Consider the following 27,538-nt stretch of genomic DNA (forward strand, 5'->3'; position numbering starts at 1 on the left):
AATTGATAAGCACACTTGAGTTCAGATCTTGGCTCTCACATTTACTAGCCGGTGAGACTTTGGGCAGTTCCTTAACTTTATTGAGATGATTTCCACATCTGTAAAGTAGGAATAATAATAGATCATTTAAGAATTAGATAGTTAATGCATAGAAAGCATCCAACAGCACGCTCGACACATGGGAGACACTACAAATTTCCAAATAAGTATAGGTAAACATTTGATTGTCTGCTTAATGTGTATTATATTTCCCCTAAGGTTGTTTTTGCCTGTGGAGGGACTTGAGGTGAATGAATATTTACTCGGCAGGGAAGATGAGGAGGAGAATTTTAAGTAGAGGAAAGAGTCTTTGCAAAAGCAAAGAAGTCTGAGTTATCCTGGCACATTAAAAAAGCTGCAGGGTGACTATGAGTAGCATAGTATGACCTGAGTATCATATAGGAGAGGTGTTTATTAAGATTGAAGAGTTAGGCAGTGGCCATGTTGTTATATTGGCATGTGTATCAGGCTAAAGAGTTAGATCATAGCCATGGGAAGTCCTGGAAGCTTCTTTGGAGGGATATGATGACTTTATGTTTTGTCTTATTTACCTTTTAAGTATTTTAAAATTTCTATTAAATTAGTATAGGCTTATTATAAAAAAGAATTCAAATAATACAGAAGCATATATTTTAAACTGAGAAAGTATCCTTTCCCACCATTCTAGATAAAAACCCCTGTGTGAAATGTCGCCTTCTCTATATAGATACATATGCAGATAGAGCTATGGTTGTAAATTTTCTTCTACAGAAATAGGATCATTTTATATATATTTATATATACACACACACACAGTTTTGCAACTTACCATTTTCTTATGACGTATAGTTTTCACTCACAGTATTCACTGCATACTATTCCATTGTATGGATCTGCCATTATTAACTAGTCTTCTGCAGGTAAACATTTGTGATATTTTCAGGTTTTTTACTGTTAAGAGCAATTCTGTTATTAACTTTTATGTATGTCTTTGTATACTCATGTGAGTCTGCCTTTAGGATCAGTATTTAGAAATGTAATAGCTAGCTTTGAACATTTAAATCTTTGGTGGAACAACAAATTTGTTTCTAAAAACATAGTATAATTTACCCTTCCCCTCAACAGCATTTGGCAATTAGACTTTCTTTTTTTTTGAGGTGGAGTCTCCCTCTGTCACCCAGGCTGGAGTCCAGTGGCATGATCTCGGCTCACTGCAACCTCTGCCTCCCAGGTTCAAATGATTCTTCTGCCTCAGCCTCCCGAGTAGCTGGGACCACAGGCGCCTGCCACCACACCTGGCTAATTTTTTGTATTTTTAGTAGAGACGGGGTTCCACCGTGTTAGCCAGGATGGTCTCGATCTCCTGACCTTGTGATCTGCCCGCCTCGGCCTCCCAAAGTGCTGGGATTACAGGCATGAGCCACTGCACCCGGCCAGCATTTGGGAATTAGACTTTCTCTGTAGAGTCCACTCCTGCATAAGCAGTCTTTACCAGTTTTGCCAGTTTGATCATTGAAAAAGATTTTGTGTGAGTTTTCATTATTTCCATTTTGGTAAGGTTTAGCATCTTTTTTGTACTTTGATCATTTGTGTTTTTTCTTCTGTTATTTAGCTCTTATATCCTTGGTCATTCCTTATTGACTTTTTAGAATTCTTTGTAAATAAAGAAAATTAGCATTTTATACATCATATTCATTACAAATATTTTTTCTCATTTTGTCCTTTTCTTTTTTTGTGGTATTTTGTTGTTTTGTTTTGTTTTATTTTGCCCCATGGAGATTTTTGACTTTTATGTATCTGTTTTTTTCATGCTTAGAATGATTTCATCACCCTGTGGTTACAAAAACATTCACTCATGTTTTCTTCTGATGCTTTTATATTTTTGCATATTCTCTAATGCTTTGAAACCATCTGGATTATATTTCAGTGGAAGGCATAGGCTTGATTAAGAAAACTGCTGTGGGTAGTACTATAGAGCGAGGATCACCTGTTTTTGTAGATGAAAGTTTTATTGGGACACAACCACGCCCACTTGTTCTGAGCATATATCATGCCGCAGTGACAGAGTTAATTGCAACAGAAACCTTGTGGCCTGGGAAGCCTGAAATGTTTACTATCTGGCCTTTATAGAAAAAGTTTGCTGACCTTCTATCGGAGAGCACAGACTAGTGAGAGGCAAGAATGATGGCAGACAAATAGTGGTGGTGAACTGAGAAACAACTTGGGCCTGAACTGAGGCTGTGGTGGGGAAAGAGAACAAGGGAGAGAGAGAGAAAGATAGATATATAGAGAGAAACATTAAGGGAATTGAATGAGTAGGACCTTAGCTTGATGAAGTGGATTGCTAAGGAGACATAAAATAAGAGCTGGGAGCATGGAGCTGCAGAGAGTTTGAATACCTTGAGGTGAAGCAGGTATTTTCCAGCTTCGTGGGCCCTTTTGTCGTTTATTATTCTAGACTCTATCCTACTCTCTGAGAGAGAGCATAGTGAGCCGTCTTCTGGAGTGAAGATTCCCTGCATTCAAATCCTGGCTTTGGCTAGCTGACTGACCTTGTGCAAGTTGTAGAATCTCATCGGCCTCAGTTTACCCATCTGTAAACTAGGGATAACAATAGTACTTCCTTCATAGGGTTGTTCTGAGTAATAAGTGAGTTAACATTTGCAAATGACATGCAAGTGCCTAGTACATGTCAATAACTATACACATATTTCTTAAAACATAAATTTAATACCTGGCTACCCCCATTGGCCTTTGGATTTGCCGCCCCTGCTCTAGACACGATTACAGGGTTTTAGAATGAAAAACTAGATGAATGGTGGTGTTGAGACTTAAGAGTGTAAATATGGAAGAAAGAAAATATTTAAAGAAAACATGATAAGTTCAATTTTGGACAAGTGGAATTTGAGTTGCTACTGGCATATCCAGTGGGGCAGTGGGCTGTGAAAGGCAAGAGCTCATAGAGAACATTAGGCTGGAAGAACTAGGGGTCTTCAGCATGGAGCTGGCAGTGAGGTCATGGTAGTAAATGGTGTTACCAAGGATCAGTGTGTGGAGTGACCATGCTGATGGTCACCGCAACTTTGGAGCATATCCCCTTTTAAGGATTGGATAAGGTATATAGTGGACCCAACAAGGAAATAAATGGTCAGAGGGAGGAAGACCGGAAAAGACCCTGTCACAGAAGCCAAAAGACTAGAACCAGTTCATAAAGGGAAGTGATCTGGACTGGATGTCAAATGCTGGAGGTCTCCCGAGAAGCCTGGCCGGTGAGAGTATTTTATTTGCCAGTTAGGAAGTCAGTGTTGGCTGGTTGCTAAATCAGAGAATAATGATTGCTGTGTCTTCTTAGAGTCTTAAATGAGCTGCTTTAAATAATTCATTTGAAAATAATTTTAAGTTTATTATCATAATGCTTGTTTCATTAGGAACACAGGAAAATAGGATAACTTGTTTAAGATCAACTTTTTTCTTGGCCACATCTTCCTTTCCTTCATACTGGCTATTGTTGTATTATTTCTCCTTTATGTAGCTTATATGGTTATAAATCTGAATTGTCATTCCAGATGCAGGGTTTGATATCTAAAACATACTATCTGAAATCTCAAGAAATTAATAAATTAATTATCTAATAGTATATACTGTGATGTATAATGTACATCAACTCATTGGCTTCCAAATGTCAGCATGGTGATGTACCCTCATGGTGGGCTTCTTAAAACAGTGATTCCTGGCCACTGTTTCCACTGATTCAGATCCCCTAGGGCTGGGACGGGACCCAGAGATCTGCATGTCTGATGAGGACACCAGATGATTCTGATGCAGGTGGTCCTAGACCACACTTCGAGAAAGCGAAGTAGGTGTTACGCAGGCAGCGAGTACCAGTCCCAGACCGAGTGGTCTGACTGAATGTGGAGAGAACTCACCTAGTGAGAGCCAGCGGAGCCGGTCGCTACCGCTGGCAGCAGGAAAAGCCAACTGGGCAAAATCTGGACCACACAAGAGAGGCATGCAAAGCAAGACGGATGCACCACAGAAAAGGGGAGCAGCCTCACCTACACACACAGATGGGAAAGTCCCAGGGCAGTAAATTTCCCTTGTATTATTTTATATATTCCACGCCCCAGGTTTCTGGATGAACTAATTGAATTAAAGTCATTTCCTTCTGGTTGTTCCATTTAAAGAAGCAGCACCCTTTGAGTGACCCCTACCCTCTTATCTGACCTTTTACCTCTCTATTTAGTTTATTACTAGAAGTCACGTGTGTCTTGGAGTCAGCAGGATTTTTTATTTAAGAAAATACCTGATATCTGTCAATTGATTTCTTTTGGACTCTTAACATCTCGCACAATTCATTTATAGCTAATGATAGCCCAGGCACAAATATCTGGGAGTCAGCGATCACTTTCATAGAACTAGCCTTTCTTTCTTTGCCTTCTTTTGTTTATAGCTGTAATATACAGAGGATAATTAACTGTAGAATAAGTGAAGGGCCATATAGTACTCATATTTCATCTGTGGGATAGAGGGTAGCAGCAGCCTGATGCCTTGGCATTTAGGCCAGGATATGAGCCAAACGTTTTCTGGTGCTAATGCCATTTAAAGACTTTTTTTTTTTTTTTAAATGAAGGGAAGTAAGACTGAGATTATAAAGAAGGAATAATATGTCTCCCTTGAGTTTCTCTTGCCAACTGAGCTATTTACAATATGTTTTTGGAGTTCATTGCATGGACCACACTGGGGTAAAGAAATTTTATTTGGATTAGGATCATAAGAGGCTTTGGTGACTCAACTGAGTTTATACTTAATATAGGTCAGTAAAAAGCAGAACTTTTTTCCAGAGTAACATCTGTGCTGAAACGCTGCAACACGTTTTTTGAGACCAGAACACTGAAATAGATTATTTATTGGAACCAATAGATTATGCTGTTGGTGGAACTGATATGAAGTATGGTCTATCAATTTATAAATTTTTTTCTCCTAGAGCCTAGAATGCTGTTTTTTATTAAAAGAGAAAAGGAGAAATGGAGGATACACATTCATTTTAGATCACTTGTATAGTTTAAGAAGTCAACTTATTGTAATCTTCAGTTATTAAATATTTGTATTAAGGGGTTATTAGCATTCACTCAGTATGAAATGAGTGAATTACTATGATTTATTGAACTTTATTTTTTGAAATAAGTACCTTAATAATGATATACTTACTAAATGTTATAGTATTATTTTTAATTATATGACTAATAAGTATGTATTTTTAGAAAAAATAGAAAATACAGATAAGCAAAAAGAAAAGATTGAAATCCTCCTATAATTTCACTATCTCAAAATAAAAACCATTTTGAATATTTTGGTACATTCTCTTCCCTGAATTTTTTCTATGCATCTCATGTATTTTTGCTTTATAAACAAATATACGATCATAGTGTAAATGCCTTCTGTGATTGAAAAAATTAGTATTCTGCTTATGTCTTTTTGTGTATCAACATGTTTACCCTGATTTTAGTGACTTTTAAAATTTAAAAGTAGCGTCTTCTTAAAACACAAACACATAATATACAGAAAGTCCCTTCAGGCCATGCAATAACCAGGGTTTTTATTTTTTTTTGAGAAAAAGTTTTGCTTGTCACCCAGTCTAAAGTGCAATGGTGTGATCTCGGCTCACTGCAACCTCCGCCTCCCAGGTTCAGGCCATTCTCTTGTCTCAGCCTCCTGAGTAGCTGGGATTATAGGTGTCTGCCACCACGCCCAGTTAATTTTTGTATTTTTAGTAGAGATGGAGTTTCACCATGTTGGCCATGCTGGTCTCAAACTCCTGACCTCAGGTGATCCACCTGCCTCAGCCTCCCAAAGTGCTGGGATTACAGGCGTGAGTTACCATGTCCAGCCAATAACCAGGTTTTTTGCATACAGTTTTTTAGCCTTTATCTGTGCATAGTCTGTGTTTTAATATTAGCAGTACAGCCTCTGGAGTCAGACTGGCTGGGTTGGAATCTCTGGTCTACAATTTATTGGCTTTGTGGTTACAGGCACATTTTTTTTCAAGTCTCTAAGCCTTGCTTTACTTGTCTGTAAAATGGAGATAATCCTCCCAGAAAGGATTATTGTGATGATTATAAGCAATAACGTAAGCAAATGATTCACTGCCATATCCAGTAAATGTTCAAGAAAGGTTATTATTCCATTAGTGCATAGATAGTTTCTATTTTGTTTGATTTATAAAAATGGGGTTATATTACATGTCTTGTTTAGTTATTTGCTTTCTTCACTATTTGGTATATCTTCCTCATACTTCCTCATCAATACAATTAAATCTGCCTTCTTTTTTTAAAGGTTGAGAGTATTCCATACTATAGATGTATTTAGTTTATTGAACCATTTCCTTATTAATGGACATTTAAGTAGTCTCTTACTTCTTGTTATTAAAAATAAAGACTTGTAATATCATTTTACATATATCCTTTTATGTATTTTTTTCTCAAAGTTAGCTGTATGGAAGTATACCTTTATTTTTGATGGGTATATAGCATGCCATTGCATAGTTATACCATAATGTATTTATTTATTACTCCTGTTTTAGATGTTTTTTATTTTATTATCCTTATTATTATAAATAGTACTATAATAAATAAGCTAAATCTATAATGATTTTCTTAGGATAAGTGTATATAAGTGGCCTTGTTAGGTCAAAGGGTATGCATGGTTTTAAAGCTTTCAGTTTTCATGAACAGATTCCCCTCAAGAAAAGTTGCACCAATTCATGCTAGCCACCTTACGATATCTTCATCAATGAATGCTTGATAATAATGTATTTTTCTGAATAACTCTGTCAATTCAGTGTATGAAAGTAGCACTTAAGTTTTTAATTTTGTACTTAATTCTGATGAGGTTTTATATTTGTCATGTGCTGAGTGGTGATTTGTATTGCTTTGTTAATGGCCTGTTTGCCTCCCAGCCTTCTCTTCTGTGTTTGTCTTTGTTTATTGTTTGTAAGGATTCTTTATATATTAAAGATTTGATCTCATTATATATATCTGTCACAAATGTCTTATGTTGTTTGTGTCTTGTTTTCATTTATCTTTGTTTTCATGTGCAAAAGTTAATTTGATGTAACCAAAGCTATTTTCTTACGAGTTTCTCGTTTTTATACCATGCTTAGGCTTTCCCACATGAAGATTTTGTAAATACAGTATTAATCTGCATTGTTAATATTATATTTTTATGATTTTATATTTTATAATAAAATTTATTATTGATAAGAAATGTAGTTTGGTCAGTGGTATAAGATAGAGATATTGCCAGTTTTTAATAAATCATTAACCAGTGTTTGAATGTTCTATTCACAAAGAATTTATGAAGCTATATCCCTGGAATAAATACCTCAATTCTGCTAATATTTTAATTGGGATTTCAATGTTTATTCGGGGATGAATTGAGAACTTTACAGTTACGTCAGCTTCATTTATACAAGTCTTCTTTTATGCCTCTTGAGTTTTATAGTTTTACTTAAATAGATCAGTACATGTATTGATAAATGATTTTGGAAGTATTTAAACTTTTTTTTCAGTTCATTATTTCTTGAGTTTTTCAGGAATACAGTGAAATAATGACCAAGTTATCTCCTTTTTCATGTTTATGCTAATTATTTCATTTTCTGGTAATTACCTCTTTGTTGTACTTTCTCTACTTGCTTTCTTCATTATAATTTTCTACTTCATTCTGAAGGGTCTTCTGAAATGTGTTATGTAGAGTGCTGACTTGATTTTGTGCCATCTACTTTTTATTACATCTCATGACTTTTAACATTCTGCTACGGCAGTTTTTGTTTCTTGTACTACTTTTCTTAACCTACTTTGTTTCATGAGCTTTACTTTTTTCTAGAGTATACAAATTTACTTTTTCTGTTCATTCAGCTGATGTTTGTTGAGCATCTATTATATTCCAAGTATCCGCTTCTGAGTGTTGTGAACAGAATAAGGTGCAGGTGGCTGACATAGTCTGTGTCCTGATAGGTCTTCCTCTTCAGGAGTGTATAGTCTAGTGGGTCTATGGTACATCTTTTTAAAAATATATTCAGCCTCTTATTCTTCCATACTACTTTTTTTTCTTTTATACTGTAGAGTCTTTTTTAATGAGTCACACATTGATTCATTTTACCTCTCTTTATCTTTCTCCATTCCGGAAAGAAGACAACACTATCCAGACAGTAGTTACACCCCAAATGGAGGTAAGCTTCATGGGATGGGGCATTTTGTCTGTGTGCACTGTTCTGTCTTATATACCTACAGCAGTGCCTGGCACATAGTAAGTGCTCATTATGTGTCGATTGAACGGATGCAGGGTTGGGTTTGTATTCATCACCTAACAGTTTCACTTGTTGTTGGAGTTCCCTCTCATTTTAAGTGAGAGGAACCAAGGCTATCAATTTACGTTTACTGGTTTAGCAGTCCTGTGGCCTGATGGAAACAAGGAGGGCATAAGCAGTGAGGGAACTTTTTCTCCAAAAGGTTTTTTTTTTAACCATGTTTCTGAAACCACAGTGCCAATGTCCTGTTTCCCAAATCTGGTTTTTAGTGTCGTCTGTTTCTCCTCTCTGCATATGGTATGTCTGTGTCCAGCCTCTTCTCTGGTGCTGTGGCCTGCTGAGTTGGAAGAATACCACAGTGTGCCAAAGTATGGTGGCAGTGGGTGGCTTGCTACACTGTGTGAAGCCATCAGAAAAGTGTCCTCCCTTGTCTCAGTGAGAATTATGTCAAGGTGAGGCCCTGCTTTCATTTTTTCGTGACCCTCTACTGCTTTCTGTCCCTCTAGCTATGATGTTGCCGCCTCTCAGCTCTCCTGCACTGTAGTGACAAAGGGGCTTTCTGAGTGGGCTCGTCTGGCCATGGCTCACCCTGGCTTCTGTCCTTGCTCCTCACCAGGAAGGAATAATGAGTATGGTTAGAATAGCCTTGATTTCCCATATTTATTTCCCATATTTATCCATTCCTTATTAGTAGCTATTTATGTAGTATAGTCTTTTGCTATTTAAATAATGAATGTAGTGACTCAGCCCTCAGTAACTGTCTTCAATTTAGTCTCATCTGTCCTTTATTTAACAAATGCTTCTTGAGGTTTTTAGCATCCTGTCTTTACCTAATTTATTGCTGATGCAGATTTTTCTTCGATTTTCATTTTTATTCCATCATTTCAGTTGGTTTCTGTGGGGCTGGGGCTCTACAGATGCTTTAGCCAATGTTCCAATTTAGACAAAAAATAAAAATAAAAAAGTTTAGCTAGGCTACTCTGTTTTCTGATGATTTAGTTGTTAAGATGGGATTTAATTGCCTTATGTTCAATATGATTTTAATCAAACTGATTGTAAGTATAAGATGTGGTAGATGCTAGGGGAAGGTAAAGATAAATTTTGTAAGAATGATAATCACTCTCAAAATATATTGAGAACTTTAAAGAAGAAGAAAAAAAATGAGTTGAGAATTGATTCAACATCACATAAGTGAAAATTTGAAAATAAATGACTTAAGTAAAGGGTTTATTATTTCTTTTTTTTTTTTTTTTTTTTTTTTTGAGACGGAGTCTTGCTCTGTCGCCCGAGCTGGAGTGCAGTGGCCGGATCTCAGCTCACTGCAAGCTCCGCCTCCCGGGTTTATGCCATTCTCCTGCCTCAGCCTCCGGAGTAGCTGGGACTACAGGCGCCCGCCACCTCGCCCGGCTAGTTTTTTGTATTTTTAGTAGAGACGGGGTTTCACCGTGTTAGCCAGGATGGTCTCGATCTCCTGACCTCGTGATCCGCCCGTCTCGGCCTCCCAAAGTGCTGGGATTACAGGCTTGAGCCACCGCGCCCGGCAAGGGTTTATTATTTCATGTGTCAAGGATTCTGAGGTTCCGAGTCTGGAGCTGGTGCTTAAGGATGTTGCCAACATACCTGGTACCTTCTTTGTCTGTTATCATTAGCTTGTGGTTTTTGTCCTCAGGACCACAAGATGACTTCCATACCCTCATCATCGTATTGTATTCTGAGCAGAAAGAAGAAATGAGGGGGAAATGTGGAAAGGCAGAAACCTCCTTATAAGACTTTGCCTCTTAATTTGGGAGGCAAAGTTCTTCATAGGAACTTATTATATCTCATTGGCCAGGAGTGTGCTATGTGGCTACCTCCAGCTGCAAGGGAGGTTTTAAAGTAAGGCATAATTCTTACATCTATCATTTTAAAAGCCCAAATATCTTAAATTCAGCCTAGTCAACTCTGACAGTAGCCAACTTCTCTGTCCTGATAGCCCTCACTGGGCTCTCTCATTATGTAGTACATCCCCTTCTTGGAGGAGGACATGAAACTGCCTGCCTCTTCCCTACACAGTTTTTCCAAAGAAAAATAAAATACCATTCTTTAGTCTGCTCTGTGACTACCACCACATATATGTGCTTCAAATGCAGGATATTTAAATGAAGACTGACTTGCCAGCTTGGCATTTACTTTTCCATTAGCGGTTGTGGATGTGTACTAATCTGGCAGCAGTTTCTCCCTATCATCTTGATAACCAAATACACATTTGGAGACTCTTGGTTTGGGTTGGGTTGTATGTAGTCAGTACTGGACTGTACAACAGAGGAAAGCCAGCTAGCCCAAGTGTACATCCACCAACACCAAAAGTGTTGGTGGATGATGGAACTTCAGCCAAACCAGAAAGCAAGCCAGGTGGCAAAGCTGTTAGTGAATGTTGAAGGAGTTGAAAATCACCATAAACTTTCCTCTCTTTTACTTCTTGTTGCATTCCAATCATTGTTGAGGGTTTTGCCTTCTTGCTCAGTTTTCTTCTTTATCCAAGATTCTACTATCAACCTAGAAAACTTCACTATTCCTAGGAGTTCTCAAACTTCATATGCCTTCTGAGATGCTTGTTATAATGCAGATGTTTAGCCATCACCTCCATAAATTCCTTCACTCTGGGTCTGGGGTAGGGTCTAGAATTGTATATTTTTATGGTCCCCATAACATACTTTGAGACACACTCTTCTAATCTATAGAACTGATTCAACACTGTCTCTCCTTGCTCTTCTTTACTCTCAGCACACTGCCTTGCTTCCCATTACTCACAAGAATGTTTATTTCCCATTAAGAGAGACCTCTGCAACTTACAGCTAACCTAGTTTATCTGAATTCTTACCTGTTTTTGCTTTTTCTCTCCTCTGCCTGTTCTCCCCTTGTCCCCTTCAGTGGATGGCACTTTTAGCCTGACACCTGGGGTCCTCTAGATTCTGCTAGTCCAAGCAGATCTCCCTCTATCTACTAGGTGGAGAGAATGTTATCTGAATCACTCGAGGGAAGCAAATGATTGCCTCTCAACCTGCAGGTCAGACTTGCCTGGGTACTTAATCATTTTGGGTTTTATGAAGGGCTTGGTTTTTACTTCAAAGCAAAGCATTGTAGAATCTTATTAAGATTAAGGAATGAAACACTTAAGATAAATGAATTTTAGAAGAATGTTGTAAGATTGTCTCAAGTTTTTGCTCAACTGTTTATTTTGGAAAACCTTTCCAAAACGCATATAAAGTTTTAAATTTACGGTAACTTTAAAAAATATATTAAATAAGAAGGAAGAATAGTAAACTTGACAATTAAGAAAGAAAAGAAGAATGCTGCATATCAGTGAGCTTTTACAAGGATGCAGAGATGCATATTTGTTCATAGTTACTCTGTGATATTTTATCTGTAGATAGAGAGTAACTATTTGGAGCGCTCTCTCAGCCTGTGGATTTTGTGCTCTCTGTTGCCTCTGTCTCAAACATGTATACCTCACCATCTTCCGTGTTTGCCAGGTTAACTCTTTTTTATCCTTCAGTCTTCAACTTTGACATCACTTTTGGGAAGCCTTCTGAGTTTGGAGGTCCTTCTATGTTCAGAGTTCCTCACCTGCTGAATCACTGTCGCCTTGTGTTGTAATTAATGCCTGTTGACTTTTCTGAATCTTTATCAGGGTGAAAGCCCCAAGATGGCCGGGACCACATCTATCTTGTTGACTATTACATTCCCATTGCCCAGCACAGTGCCTTGCAAATAATAGGTGCTCAAAAAATAGTAGCTCAATGGAGAAAAGAAGTGTAACGATCTAGCTTGCCACCATTTGTAGAATTTTGAACAGCTTAGCCTTTTAATTACAAATAATTATTTTACTGTACTGTAGTAGTTTAGTGGTTAGTGATGACTGAAAAGCATTGTATCTAAACTGTTAGGCAGCTGTGCATTTACAGTTACTTGATCTGCTTTTCACAGTGTCTGTTTCAACTGCTGTCATTGTGTCTTGAAGTTTTTACTCTGTTACACGATTTTTGTATTCAGGATAATTGTGGAGGATTGGAGATAGCCCCACTGTATTTCTCACAAAGTTCATCAAATTCGTGAAAACTGTACCGATGGAAGCTCAGAGGGATCCGCAAAGACTTTGCTTCGTTCCGTTATCAGTGAATTGCTATTAGGTTTGACAAACTATTGATTTTTGGTTTCGCTTAAAGGAACAGCAACACCAATAAGGGAATTCTTTTAGTTGTTCATCGTCTCAAAAGTATTTCTAAAAGACTCTTGCTAGAAAGCTCTTTTGAATGCTTAGAATGACATAAGCATCATTCTTGCCTAAACAATTAATAAGAATAAATGAAAATTCCCAAAGAAAAAGAAAACAATGATACATTAATATGCATGTATGCAGTTAGGTCCAGATGTAAATCACAAGTGAGTAATTGCACAGAAATTGCATCCTAAGTAGGTATTTCAAGGAAGTTGATTCTTCTGCAGTATTTTCGAGATTTAAATAAATGTAAAAGCATTTTGGCATTTTACTGATTTGTTACATGTGTTCTGCAAAATAAGCACAGGTAGCTAAACACTAAATACCATCAAAATCAGAATGATACTCGAAATGGAGACTTAATTCTTTATTTTAAATGTTTATCTTGTACAATATCTGCTCTCTGGATAATCACAGTTGTAATTTTGATATGAAACTGAGATACTGAGATGAAGCTTTATTTTTGTGAAAACTGTCCAACTAACAATTTCTTTTCACCAAACTCAGTTTTTTTTTTTTTTTTTTTTGAGACAGAGTCTCGCTCTGTCGCCCAGGCTGGAGTGCAGTGGCCGGATCTCAGCTCACTGCAAGCTCCGCCTCCCGGGTTTGTGCCATTCTCCTGCCTCAGCCTCCCAAATAGTTTTGAAACTACATGTTTCTGCTTCTTAAAAGTTTCAGTTTTATTCATCAGTTTTAGTTTACAGGCACCAGCTTTATGGAATTTTTTTAGTTAATTAAAAAGGTTATAAATTGTTGGTTATTGAGTATATGAAGTAAATTGAGTTTATTGAGAAGAACAAACTAAAAGCAGGATGATAAGGTAAGAAAGCTCTTTGGTTCAAGGAAAAGCTATAATTGAAAGAACAAGTTTAGAATGTCACTCAGTGTTGCAAAATTAGCTTAATATAAACAGTTTTTATTTATATATTTGTCAAGCCTGATAGATACTTCATTTTCCTTTTTCTGAATGCTAACTGTAAATGTAAACCAAATGCTTCCTGGTGAACTGCCTTGGTGACCATACTTAAATGCTTCATTTCGGTGTCATTGTTACTTAGTAAATTTGAAGATATGCGATTTAATTTGGTCCTAGGACTTTCAGTCTAACTTTCATCATTAATCATATGAAAAATAAGAAAGGAAAACAGGAAGCCTTAATAAATTCTTACCTTTACAGCTGTGGTGTTAAAAACCTGTATTAAAAGTTTTATCTTTTAACCAGAAGTGGTTATAGTTTGTAATCAGTTAGGCCCCTGATTGATATCTTTTAACGTGGCTGAGAAAAAAAAAAAACCATGTCTCATATCAATTGACTTTTCATCTGAACTTAACAATAAGCATGAGAATTACCACCTTTTTTGATATGTCTGTTGGGAAGACAACTATATTATGTGGTTCACAGAATGCTGCCAAGCTGTGAAGCCTAAAAAACTCACTTAAGTTAGAAATTCAACTATTCAAAATTTAAGGTGCTAATAAAAAAAGAGATGAAAATCATTAAGTACAGCTATTTAGTAAAAAGTACACTCTCATTTAAAAATCAAAAAAGACTTAACTCCTTCCCTGAATTAAGTTACACGATTTTGAACTTTGAGATCTACTAACAAAAGCTTAACTCCATTGCTTGGACGCACACATAAACAAAACCACATACAAATTCATTAACTGCCTACTCTTTGTCAGCTTTCCACATTAAACAGCTTTAAAGAGATTACATCTCAAGTTTATGGGACTTGGATTACAATGTTGCATAGTATCTGCTATCAAGGATAATGAGATATAATAGATTACAAGGGTAATTTGAAATCTGTAGAGAATCTCAAAGTCTCATTTAGCCAGTGGCTTTACTCTTGCTACCAAATCTTTCATCAGAATTGATAGTTATCCAAATTGATTTTTTGGACTTTTGTTTTTTCTCTTAGTTCTTTTGTGGCCAGTGCTAAAAAATAGTGAGGCGTTAAGAGACAGAGAAAGAAGAAAAGGAAGATATAGCTGACCCATTTTTTAATATAACCCTTACAGTTATTTTTAGTTGATGATTTTAGAAAATTAAGTACAGTCATTATGCTTATGCCCAGAGACCAATAGTCTCAAAGTATTGAGACTTAAAAAAAAAAAACATTCTTGATAAAGCTGCTTCTCCAAAAAAACCTCTTATGTGTTGGAAAAGGCAAAACATTTCAAGTGGTTTACTGCTGCCCTGCAAAGTATGCTGTGAGGTTAGAACTAGGGGCCTGGCTAAATTTGTACTGCAAGTCCTGTAAAAGCCTCCATTTATGGGTGACAGATAAAGCCCCCTCTGTTGCAGAAGTAACAGCATGTATAGCAGGGCTGCTTCTGCCCACCCCCAGTATGGGGCTCCCTCTGTGACTCTTTCCAATTCCCCCTTAAAATCTGTAGAGGAAGAAGCGTTATCATGGATCCTGTGCTAGGGATACAGTGTTAAAGCCTGTCTTGCCTGCTTTGTGATTTTGTGATCAACTAGGTGATTGTGTGTTTGTATGTGCTTCATTCCTTTAGTTAGTGGAATTTTCTTTTTCTGAAAATGAGTCTGTGTAGTACTTACTAAAGAATATTCTGGCTGGGCATGGTGGCCCATGCCTGTAATCCCAGTGCTTTGGGAAGCCGAGTCAGAGGTGGAGGAATCACTTGAGGCCAGGAGTTGAAGGCTGCTGTGAGCTCTGATTGTGCCACTGCACTGCAGCCTGGGTGACAGAGCAAAACCCTGCCTCTGAAAAAAAGAGAGAGCCAAATATTATACATAAACCATATGATTCTCTTGATTAGACTTTGGTAGATTTTACTACCAGTAATTTGCACATGGTCCTCCATATAGAAAATCAGACTTTGTACCTATAATTGCTTGCTTTGCTTTTCATTTTAGAGCCAGGTCCTCCAGTTTATTAGTTGTGTACTTTATCAGTAAAAAGAACTTTAAGTGTACTTATGTATAATATTTATGCTATATATAAATATATATAATATAAATGAATAATTATATATAAATAAAATTCATGTATTCTTACTCTGATACATTCATTTTAAGATATGCAAACTGTGGGTTTAAAAAGAAAGGGTTAAAAAATTAAACATAAGTGAAAGTTCTCTTGTTTTCTTACTGAGTCCCTGAGGTATCCACATCTTTCTTTGAAGTGCAGTATTTTTGAGATTTAAATAAATGTAAAAGCATTTTGGCACACTAAAGTGCTTTGCGAATGTAAATTTTGTTTTTATCATTATTATTTTTAATGGTTAAGGGTTGCCATCTGTTCACTCCCCTAAAGGAGACAGAGAGATAACTTAGATTATAATACAGTAGCATACAGAGTGTGGTGTGAAGTGTTTTGTTTTTTCTCTAAATTCTTTTAGGCATTACTTTGAAATGTAGAGTCCAAGTGTAGTGGCCAGAGAAATATTTGATCTAGAATTTTATGAACCACATTTTAATAATTTCCAAGAGCACTGCTTATTAAGCCCTTATTATTTACCAGACACTGTGCTCAGTGCATTTGATATAGTCGCAAACTGTTGTGTCTGTAGAAGATGCCCTCGGCATGGACAGGAGCCTGGAAGTCAAGCATGGTTGGTTACTAGCGACATTTAGCTTGGAGGGACAGAAACTGTAGGAATAGTTGGATTTGCATGATTGAAGGGTTGTGCTAAGAAAGAAAAAGTTAATTCACTGCTGCTCCAGAACACAGAAATTGCATCTTAAGTAGGTATTTCAAGGAAGTTGATTCTGACTTGATTGGAGAGGGAACTTTTGAGCAACTAGAGCTCTTCTGTAGCAGAAGGGGTTGCCCAGGGAGAAATAATTTCCTGTCACCAGATTTGGAGAGAATATACACTGAGATGTTGGAGAAGGGATTTACATTAGGAGAGAAATTAGACTAGTTGACCCTAAATCCTCTTTGACCTTTTTGGATTTGATTACTTGAAGTACTGGATTTTGTTTAGCTCCTTCTACAACTGCTTAAATTTATTCAGTAACGAAGCCCTTTGTCAAATACTTACAGCGAATTCTGTTTGCGCTGTTGCCATCCTACCCAGGCCCTCATCACCTCCCACCTAGCGCCCTGCAGTAACCTTTAAGTGGTTCCCTGAGTAAATTTTCCTCCACTCCAATCAGTCCTCTGTGTTGCTGGTAGACTAGTCCTTCTTAAATGCTACCCTCATTACAGTACATATTAATTTTCTATTGCAGTGAAGCATATTACCACAAATTTAGCAGCTTAAAGCAACAAAAGTTATTGTTGCACTGTTTCAACAGGTAGAAGTCCAGGCATGATGTGGCTAGACACCCTGCTCAGGGTCTAACCGGGCTGAATTCAAGGTGTTGGTTGAGACTGTTCTCATCTGGGGCTTAGGGTCTTCTTCCAGGCTCACTGGTTGTTGGCAGAATTCATTTCTTTGCAACTCTAGGACTAAAGTCCCTGTTTTCCTTCTAGCTGCTGGCATGGCCAGCTCTTAGCTCTTGGAAGCAGCCTGTGGTGCTTGCTTTGCCCTTGTAAGTACATGGCCCTCATAAGCAGTTCTCATTGTGTATGTTTGCTTTCTTCCCGCCCAGTCAAGGATGTTTTAGTCTGTTTTCTGTTGCGTATGGAACTAGGTAATTTATAAAGAAAAGGCATTTATTTCTTACAGTTATGGAGGCTGAGAAGTCCAAGGTCCAGGGACACCTCTGGTGAGGGTCTTCTTGACGGTGAGGACTCTGTAGAGTCCCTGGCAGCACAAGGCATGGCATGTTGAAAGGGTTGAGTGTGCTAGCCCAGGTCTCTCTTCCTCTTCTTATAAAGCCACCAGTCTCACTCCTATGATAGTCTATTAACCCATTAATACATTAATCCATTCATGAGGGCTGGGCCCTCATTTCCCAATCACCGCTTCTAGGCCCAACTTCTCAGTACTGCCACACTGGGGATTAAGTTTCAACATGAATTTCAGAGGGGACCAATTTTCAGACCAGGGCATATCTCACTGCGATTGTTTCAAAATTTTAAAATGCAGGCTTTTTTAAATTTTTTTTACTTTTGGGATGTCCTTGCTCTGTTGCCCAGGCTGGAATGCAGTGGCATCATCATAGCTCACTGCAGCCTTGAACTCCCAGGCTCAAGTCATCCTCCCACCTCAGTCTCAAGTAGCTATGACTAAAGGCACATGCCACTGAGCTGGGATAGTTTGTTTTTTTGTAGAATAGGATCTCACTTTGTTGTCCAGGCTGGTCTTGAACTCCTGACTTGACTCCGGATCCTCCCAACTCAGCCTCCTAAAGTGTTGGGATTACCGGCATGCGCCGCATCTGGCAAAAAAATGTGTTTTTGTTTTTTGTTTTTTTTAATTTTGGGAAACATAGTAGGAACTTATTCCTGGAGAAGGCAGAGGCAGATAAGAGAGCATCTGGAGCAAGTGAATCCTGGACAACAGATTGGACCCACTAGGCAGGACCATCTTTAGTGAGGGCTGCTACTGGATCTCTTCATGGAGAAGCTTGAGGTTCTCTACTTGGCCTTCCACCCAGGAGTGGGGATGGGTCAAGCTCTGTTGGTTTGGGAATATTACTCTCCCATGGGCTCCCAGAGCTATTTCTGGGCCTGCAGTGCAGTGCCTCTGGGCCTATGTTAGATGGGCCATGCTTCATTGACAACATTGATTTTATGTTTATTTGTGAAAGGGCAGAATATGAGATTACCAAATAAAATATAATTTCAGGTGTTATTAATGAGGGAGTATATTGCATTCACTTTTAATGAGATTCTGGTGTTACAAAATGATTCCATGTAATGAACCCCAGGAAATCAATGAAAAGTTTAATTACAGTTATGGCAGTGTTGTATGAGAAAATCTCTTTGGTCAATTTTACTTGTACAATTTATCAGTCCTCCCTGCCTTTCTTTTTCAAATTAATTGCTTTGATGAAATAAGTATAAATACATTCTTTGTTAGCTTTTGGGTTTTTTTTAGAAATGTGTTACAAAATTCAAATTTCCTTCTCTCTAGTAATAGTTGTTATTATTTTTACATGTATTACCATTTACAATTCATACATTTAAAAATTAGGTAGTATTTCCATTTTGTAAATTTCTTCATTGTTATGTCTTACTAAAACACTGTTCTTTTCCCTTTGTTAGCTTTTTATAAATCACTTTTTGTCTCCTCAATTTGTCAGTAGATGCAGTCAAACATTTGATGTACTTTCTCTATGCTTTATCACCCCATCAAGCTCTGGGGTGAATAAAAAGTTTAAATAACAAGATACTTCCTCCTCTGATTAGCAGTTTTCCTTTCATGTAACTGCAAACCCTTTTCAATTTTACACAAAATGAACTTTCTTTTTAGAACATTTCCATTGTTGACAGTTCAATGATTATGAGGCTTTCTTGTTCACTGTAATGGTAATTGACTTAAAAAAATTTGTTAAGCACAATACAAAATGTTGATCTGGATATTTAGAGATCTCTAAGGTATAATACATCATCCTTTGGAGTATCCCTGGGGGCTTGGCTCCAGTATCCCATCTCTAGTTTACTTATAATACCTGATGCAATGTAAAAATGCTATATAAATAATTGTCATACTGTATTGTTTACAGAATAATGACAGGGAAAAAAAGCCTGTACATACTCATTACAGACGTAACTATTTTCTTTCCGAATATTTTTGATCCAAGGTTGATTGAATCCACAGATGTGGAACCCATGGATGCAGAAGGTTGGCTATAGTCTTCTATTTTTGTGACTCTGGATTTTACTAACTATATATTGAGAAAGTTATAGCAGATTTTCTTTCAACTATTACATTTGTTTATGAGTAGTAAACAACTCCACTTTTGTGTTCAAGGCCTTAAAATATAGTCAAATTATTTTGGCTGATTTACTCTGTGGAGAGAAGTAGTTTACTTAGTTTGATTTTAAGAGAGAAACCTCTGCAGTCTCTTTTTCCTCATATTCTCCCATTGATAACATCGGCCTTTCTTCTTCATAGTATAATTCTGATACAAATGAGAGGCAGCCTGGATGTTAAGGATTTTTCTTCTAGTCCTGGTTGTCACTGATGCACTGTGCAATATGTGAAGAGTCACCTAACCCATCTGGAGAGCTCTTGAGTCTTGCAAAACAAGATGAATCTTGTTCTTTCACACTGGCCTGTCCAGGAGGTTTTGCAATTTATGGTGTGATATCTACAAAGAAGGAAAAAGCTTCCTCAAAGCTGGGTGCTATTTGAATATTCTAAATGGAGCTTTGTTGTTTGCTTTAAAAAATAGTGCCTTTCTTGATGGTCATTAAATGTGTGCAGGTAAAACTAAATGGCCTATTACAGGAGAGACTGTTCGTTCCCCGTTGGCACAAGGGTAAAATGTACCTGCGACTTCTGTTTTCAGAGTCTGTAATCACCATGGCATGTTCCTTTAGGCATAAGTTGTTACAGAATTAGATAGCTAAAACTTTCTCCAGAATGTTTACTTTGAAATTGAGTATTCTACCTTTGATTGCTACCTTCTGCTCCATGTGATTCTTTGCTGCTGTTAGGTACCTTGTGTGCACTTGTTGTGTTATGACTTGTAGTACCATGTAAGGGCCAGAACAGGCTGTACCCCTAAGCAGAGGAGATGTGAGAGGGGACAGCACATGCTTTCTGGCCTAGACTCCCCACCTCAGCCATGCTACCTTTCTCCTGAATGTGTATGTCTTCATGACTTTTGATTAGCCTTGTTTGCCTTCAGCTCCTAATCTGCTCATCTTCCTGTAATCTTTATCCAAACCTGCACCCTCATTCCTGAACCTTGCTCTCTACTTATATCTGTGCATGTCTCTCGTTTCCTGGAGGTAAATCTTCCCCCAGGATATTCGGATGCACGCCATATTTGGTTGGGAACGACTGACTTGAAGGAAGGACCCCTTGTCAAAATACTTGTGCTCTAGGTACTTTGAATTGAGATAGTTATACTTAAGGCACCTTACAAACTACCATTGAACCCAGCCAAAGTATTTGATATAGCAATATCAAGAAATCCGTGACCCCTATAGATACTAGGGAAGGGGCTTGTTCATATGGTAGAACTATAAAGGATAATTGTAAGTTGCTGATAAGACTAGATTGAAGAACATGCCAGCCAATTCATGATGATTATGAGGAACTACTAGTTTCTCCAGCATGTACCTGCTGATGCCGATAGTGGTGGCTTCCTGTCCTGCTTCCTGTAGCCCCTCACATGGTTACTGGACACCTATGCCCCCTTATCCTCTTGATGCATGTCTCCAAATAGTCTTTGTGTCTTTCATTCTTTTCCTTCCCCCCATCTGTAAAGATCTGACTTTTTCACATACTTCTCTGCATTGTACCTGCTGCCCCTTGATCTCATCCATTCCCTCAGGCTCAGCCATGGCCTCTAGGCGACTCCAGAGCTTCATGCCTCTCTAGTCTCTCAAGTCTCCCTCCTGAGCTTTAGTTTTATATTTCATCTGTGTTCTTTCTATTTCTACCTGGATGTCCCACGGTTTCTCAAAACAGCACATGTTGCTAAGGCCACTAGCTTCATCACCTCTTTCCCTAATGTCCTTACTTCTATTAATGTTATCATTCCTTTCCATGTCACCCAAGTGCATGGCAAATGGTAAAGTTCACTTTTCCATTCATTCTTTTTTGTTGTTTTATCTTCCTACCTCTCCCAATTACCAGATCCTAACAATTCTCTAATCAAAATATCCCATTTTTACAACCCTTATTCACAATGAATTAATGGTATGGCCTCCTAAAATGTTCCTCTGTAAAACTCTCTGCCTCTCTTAAGTCATAGTGCACAGATACTTCCACTTATAGATTGCCTTCTTGCATTCGACTTTCAGTGACTCTCCACTGCCAACCAACCAAACTACAAACTCCTCAGCTTGCTATTCTGCAGTCTGACAGTTGCCACCTTTTCTCCTGTTTTTCCAGTAAATACTGCTCTATGCCTAGCATAGTGATGGCCCCCCAAATACAGCAGTGAACTACACAGACCGGGGTCCTACCTTCATGGAGCTTATATTACAGTGAGGAGTCAGAGTATAGTGTCGTGAAGGAAATAAAAGGAGGATGTGAGCGAGGAAGTAACAGGGGAGGCTTACGTTAGATGAGGTGATCAGGAAGGTTTCCCTTAACAAGTAGTATTTCAGATGGGATCTGAAGGATGAAAAGGAGCCAGCCATGGAAAGAGGCAGATGAAACAAAAGTACAAGAACCCAGGGACAAGAAAGAGCTTGGAATGCTCAAAGAATAGAAGAATTCTCATGATCGGAGAACAGTGAGAGAGCTAAAGAGAGGTGTAAGATGCACTGATTGGCAGAGAAAGAGTTTACATTTTATATCAGGTATAGCATCAAAGAATTTTCAGTGTTCAAAGCAGCAATGTGATTTGATCTGTTTCATTTTAAAAACACCACTCTGAAGAGAAGCAAGATGGAAGCAAGGAGACCAGTTGGGGGTGAGCTCTTATGGTAATTGCTTGGACTAGGTCAGGGTTTCTAAAGCTCAGCACTACTGGCATTTTAGGCTAGAAAATTATTTGTCGTTGGGGGGTATCCTATGCACCATAAGATGTTAAGAAGCATCCTCAGCCCCTGTCCACTAGAAGACAAGTAGCACCGTCCCCTCCTATCAAAAATGTTTCCAGACAATGCTAAATGTCCCCTGGGGGGCAAAACTACCCCTGGTTAAGAACTGCTGGACTAGATCCTGGCAGTGTGATGGGTTTCTATCTCTACCTACTGTAGAGATAGAACAGACACTACTTTGTAATGAATGGGATATAGCAAGTAACAAAGGAGATAATCATATATGCTTCCTAGGTTTTTGGTTGGAGAATCTAGGTAGATGGTATCTTGCATACTTTAGATTCTTGACATTGGTCTTCCCTTCCCTTGTGCCTGTTCTTAGAATTATCCTTGTACCTGTAATGTTGCTCACCCCACCATTCTCTTCCTTTCTCTGCATCCCCTCTAGAAGATCCAACTTAAATGCCATCTTCTTGAAGCTTTTCCAGATTTGCCCACCAATGGGGATCCTTTTTCCAGCGGATTTCTACAGCTCCATATCAGCACCACTCTTGGACACTTTCTGGCCCTGTCAGCTTCTATAAACCCCAGGAAAGAAGCAGCAGGGCCTACCGAAAAGGAGCAGGCTTGGTGGATGCTTGAATTGTCTGGCTTTGCTTCTGTACCTCGCCTCTTCACTTGGTTTCTGTTGATGGCTTGTAGGATTATCATCTCCCACTGCACATTCTCTGACCCCTGGGACCATCATCTCTTATAGGCAAGCCCACCCCTAGGCTTGTCTGGAGTTTGTCACATAATTGGGATCCTTGTTATTTGTTATTTGCTATTTTGTGTTACAGTTATTAAGGTATATCTGCCATCTCCCTTTCAAATTACGCAAGAGCAAGAATAAGACCGTATACATCTTTATCCCTGACAGTACATGCTGATTACAAATTTGGTATTCAGTAAACGTCTGTTGAATGAATAAGTGAATGATTGAATCTGGAAGACTGACCTTATTTTTTTTCTCTTGAGTATGGAATTAAAATAAAATTAACATTTTTATATAATTAGTACATGTAGTTTTTATAATCAAGAAAATGTGGATCTTTTTTAAACCAAAGATGAGCCTGTACTTTGTATTATTAATATAATCAATTAGTTTATATGAAAGATGGCTTGTTTTTTGTCTTTTTGGCCTTTACAGTTGGGACTCTCGTTGGTAACAGTGCGTCTGCTCTGTTTCTGTATCACAGCTCTAGTTGTAAGTACCACTGCAGCTGGATTTGCATTGGCTCCGGACCCTTTCGACTGGTCCTGTTTCCTGCTTACTTCTGTTGGGACAGGCCTTGCATCCTGTGCTGCCAACTCCGTCAATCAGGTCAGTTTCACACTTTTACCTAAATTATGATACTGTCACTTTTTCCTAGATGGCTGTATTGTCATATTTTTAAAAACCTTCTAAACTCATATATATTGATGGAGAAGCATTTGTAACACTATATATCCTATAGCAGCCTGTGGGTTTCATAACCACTTTGTCTTTTCTTTTGAGATGAATGGTTTTCAGATATGTTCAGGTGAGAGAGCAATAGAGTAGATGTTTCAAATGACTAGGATTCCTTGGGTTAAAACATGTTTTTGAGCTGTCATAACTTTCTACTCTTAGCGGTATCTTTGTTTATCCATTTCAGATACATTTCCCTGAGCTTGTCATTTTTATGCACTATTCTTTCTTGGTTTCATTTCTTTGCATTTTAAACCACTACTATAAGGAACAGAATATATTTTAAATACACATATTCAGCTATTTTTTTAAAAAATCAGTAATTTAGTACTCAGTTAACTTGGTGTATGGAATAAGATTATACCCCAAAATTAACATATTATTTTTAATACATGCCTCCTATTATTTTAAACATCAAAATAATTCTCCCAAATAGTTTTTTTTCCCCCCTATCTGGTCATTGTGGTCTGCCCTAACGTTGTGGCTTTTTCATAAGATACTATAGTGAAAAATGTTGGCTAAAACTTAAGGAAAATCGTTTTCATTACCAGAACACCCAAGAGGAGTTGGCACAGTTTTAAAACAGGAATTCAAGTTACCAGCAGGAAAACAGCTTGGCTGAGTGGATATATAAGTTGCTAGTCTGCAAAATATGTGAATTTAATGTGATAATGCCTATAGCCATTATGGTTCTACAATATCTTGTTAGCTATTTGGAGGAGGATCAATCTATTTCAAATAAGTGTTTGGTTGTTGTTATTGTGGATGTCAAAACAGTCTTACAGTGAGGTTCAAATAGTGCTACCACTTTACCAAAAGGATCATCCCCTTCTATAAAGCAAGACACCGTCTCTTCCAAGTAGTGTCTTCCTTTTGCTACCTTCCCATGTTTTCTGGTAAAGAGAATAAACATGATTCCGCCATGAACATATTTTTAATGAAAATGCAAATAAAAAGCAATATAAGCCAAATTGATTTATTTGTCCACTTGGGTCTATTTTTTATTTTTTAAAGTTATTACTTCTATTTGATTATACGTCTGGGACCCGAGATTAAGCCAGGAGCACATTCTAGTTTTCAGCCTGCGTTTCTTAAATTGAAAAGCCCCATTCCTTGAGATACTGATTATCTCAAGAATTTAAATTATGTAGATTCAAAGAAAATGTTTAAAATAAAGTATGGACATTCAGAGAAAAAAATAACTAGAAAGCATCAAATGGTTCAGAAACTCCTAAATATTATAAAAAAGAGGAGCTGTTTGAGTTGGAGCTGCTCCTCCTCCCCTCTCATCCCACCCCTTTTCTTTTCAAAAATAGGTAGCTCAAGAATTTATCATGGAAAAAATCTCTCAGTTGTAGCAAGAAAGTATTTGGAGGAATAAAAATGGAATGATTTACATTTAGGCAGAAATTGATAGAAATTGAACATAAGCCAAGGTTTTGGAAATTTTAAAAGGATGTGTTTAGGTGGCTGCTTGATTTTTAGTCTGTAGAACTATTTTTGCTATAGGGGGCGAGTTGGATTCTGTAAATTTTAAAAATACGGAGGAAAGCCACAGAATGCATGATGGGATTCTTTCTGGTACTGAAAAAGTGCAGTGTCTGCCTCTTTCCTCCTTAGGCTGGTTTTCCACCCCTGCTCCGTATCCCACTTACACAGCACTCTTGATATTCCGTTGGAACTCCGTGTCATGTTCCTCCATGTGTCACTCATCCCACACAGGCCTCTGCAGTGTCCTGAGAGATGTCAGTTCTTCATCCATGCTTGTGGTACAAATGAATTTCTCCATCTTTTTGTACCCCTCATATTGCTTCCTTCCACTTGTCTCAGGCTCTGATTTCATTTGGAAGCATCACAACACTTTAAAAATCTCAACGATTCCCAGTATAGTAGAATCCTAGTGTTATCATTGTGGCATCAGTCAGCTTCCCAAATTATAATATTTCCCAATAATGTTAGAGAGATTTTAGTTCCAGTGTTAGGCAATCTTATAAATTTAAAATAAAGGAATGCAAAACCATTTTGATTAGTGTTTTTAAATAGTGTAAGCCGAACAAAGAGCACTGAGCAATAAGGGTTTAACAGAGTTTTTGAGTAGCATATAAATAAAGCAGTAGTCCTTAGCAAAAAGGAAGAGTTTACTATCCTTTTTTTAGAGAGCTACTGTTCAAATTAAAAATACATACATGTGGTTGGTCTGTATTTCTATGGGAGGAAAACTTTCCTTCTGTTCATATTTATAAAAAGATTCAGATTTTATTTATATTTTTAATTTATTAATATTTTCTTTTAGCAGTTATATAGTTCTCAGTATTCTTTGTACTCTATTTCTGTGATCTCTGTGAATGTAGAAAAAATAAAGCTTTGGAAAGCAAGTTTTACATTTGTTTTAAGGAGAGAAAATGAGATTCAGCTTCTGAATTACGAAGAAGTGACTAGTGCATAAAGAGAAGTGTATAAGAAACCACTAACATTAAAATGTTAAAGTAAATTACATACATATTTTGTAATATATACACATGCTTCATTCGAAACCGTAGTGTGGCTTTAAAGCACATATGCCTTCAAAGGATGGAAAAATCCATAAAATGTTTTGAATTTTGCAACTGAAAGATAAAATGTTATGGATGGTTTAACTGATCAAGTCTTGAGAAACAAGTGAGAAACTGAATAGCTGAATTAACAAATTTAAAAGATAAGAATTATCAAAAATCTATAACAATTATTTTGAGGATTTGACATAATAGTGTTATAATAAGCTGTAATTGGGATTATTTTACCTAGATTACATATACATGATGTTTTAGAGTGGTTATATCAGTCAGTGTGTATGTCAATAAATACATTTCTACAAGATAACATTTTAGTGATGAGATGGTATTCCATTTTATGGATGTGCCTCAACTTTCTCAACCAGTTCTCCATTGTTGCAGCTTTTTGCTTCTATAAGTAACACTGCACATGTCTCTAATTGTTTTTAAAGACAACTTATTGGAAATGAATTGCCGGGAGGAAGGCTGCCAGTTAAAGCACACATGAAACCACTTCAACTTCAGAATATGTGATCTTAACAAAATAATTAATTTTCTACATTTATACAGTGCTGTTGAATTTACAGAGCATATTTACATAAATTATTCTTAAAGGCTTATAATCCTTAAAGTAGGTGGCATTCTTTCTGTTTCTATGTGTAAAACATTTTGTTTTGCTATTGAATTAGTCTTTTAGAAGGCAACATTTAAAACGTATTATGCAAATAATGTTTTCACTGCATATCAGTGAGAAAACATAGATAAGCAAAAATAACAATAACAAATATTATTTACTTTTCCTTTATGCCAGACATTGTTCTGTGTTAGAGATACAGCTGGAAACAAACAAATATCTTTGTTTTGTGGTGCCTATATCTCACCACCCAAATAGATCCATTTGTTAACATTTTGGTTTATGTTATTATAGACTTCTTCACATACACACATATCTTCACATATATAACATATATGAAACATATTTAACATATGGATATCTTCACATATATATCATATATATCTATAGTTTGAGTATATTTTTTCATTTAATAGTATGTCATGGACATCTCTCCATGTCAATATTTGGTATAGCATTTTTTTTTTTTTTTTTTTTGAGACAGGGTCTCACTCTGTCACTCAGGCTGAAGTGCAGTGGCGCAATCCACCTCCTGGTTTCAAGCAGTTCTCCTGCTGCAACCTCCCAAGTAGCTGGGATTATAGGCGCCTGCCACCATGCCCAGCTAATTTTTGTAGTTTTAGTTGAGAAGTGGTTTCACCAAGTTGGCCATGCTGGTCTTGAACTCCTGACCTCAAGTAATCCACCCGCCTCAGCCTCCTAAAATGCTGGGATTACAGGTGTGAGCCACTGCACCCAGCCGGCATAGCATGATTTTAAGAGTTGTATATGGA

The 27,538-nt window shown here is 37.4% G+C and overlaps 1 protein-coding gene across 1 annotated transcript in view; it reads left to right on the forward strand.

The window, feature by feature from the left end:
* Window positions 1-27,538, forward strand: part of LOC111523483 (protoheme IX farnesyltransferase, mitochondrial) — a 139,796-nt gene that overhangs the window by 9,604 nt on the left and 102,654 nt on the right. The window contains exon 4 of the mRNA XM_023188096.2: window positions 23,350-23,474. Within this exon, the coding sequence (XP_023043864.1) occupies window positions 23,350-23,474 (125 nt within the window). The remainder of the gene's footprint in view (window positions 1-23,349; window positions 23,475-27,538) is intronic.

The sequence above is a fragment of the Piliocolobus tephrosceles genome, chromosome 16 (assembly GCF_002776525.5).
Source record: "Piliocolobus tephrosceles isolate RC106 chromosome 16, ASM277652v3, whole genome shotgun sequence".
NCBI classification, from domain to species: Eukaryota; Metazoa; Chordata; class Mammalia; order Primates; family Cercopithecidae; genus Piliocolobus; species Piliocolobus tephrosceles.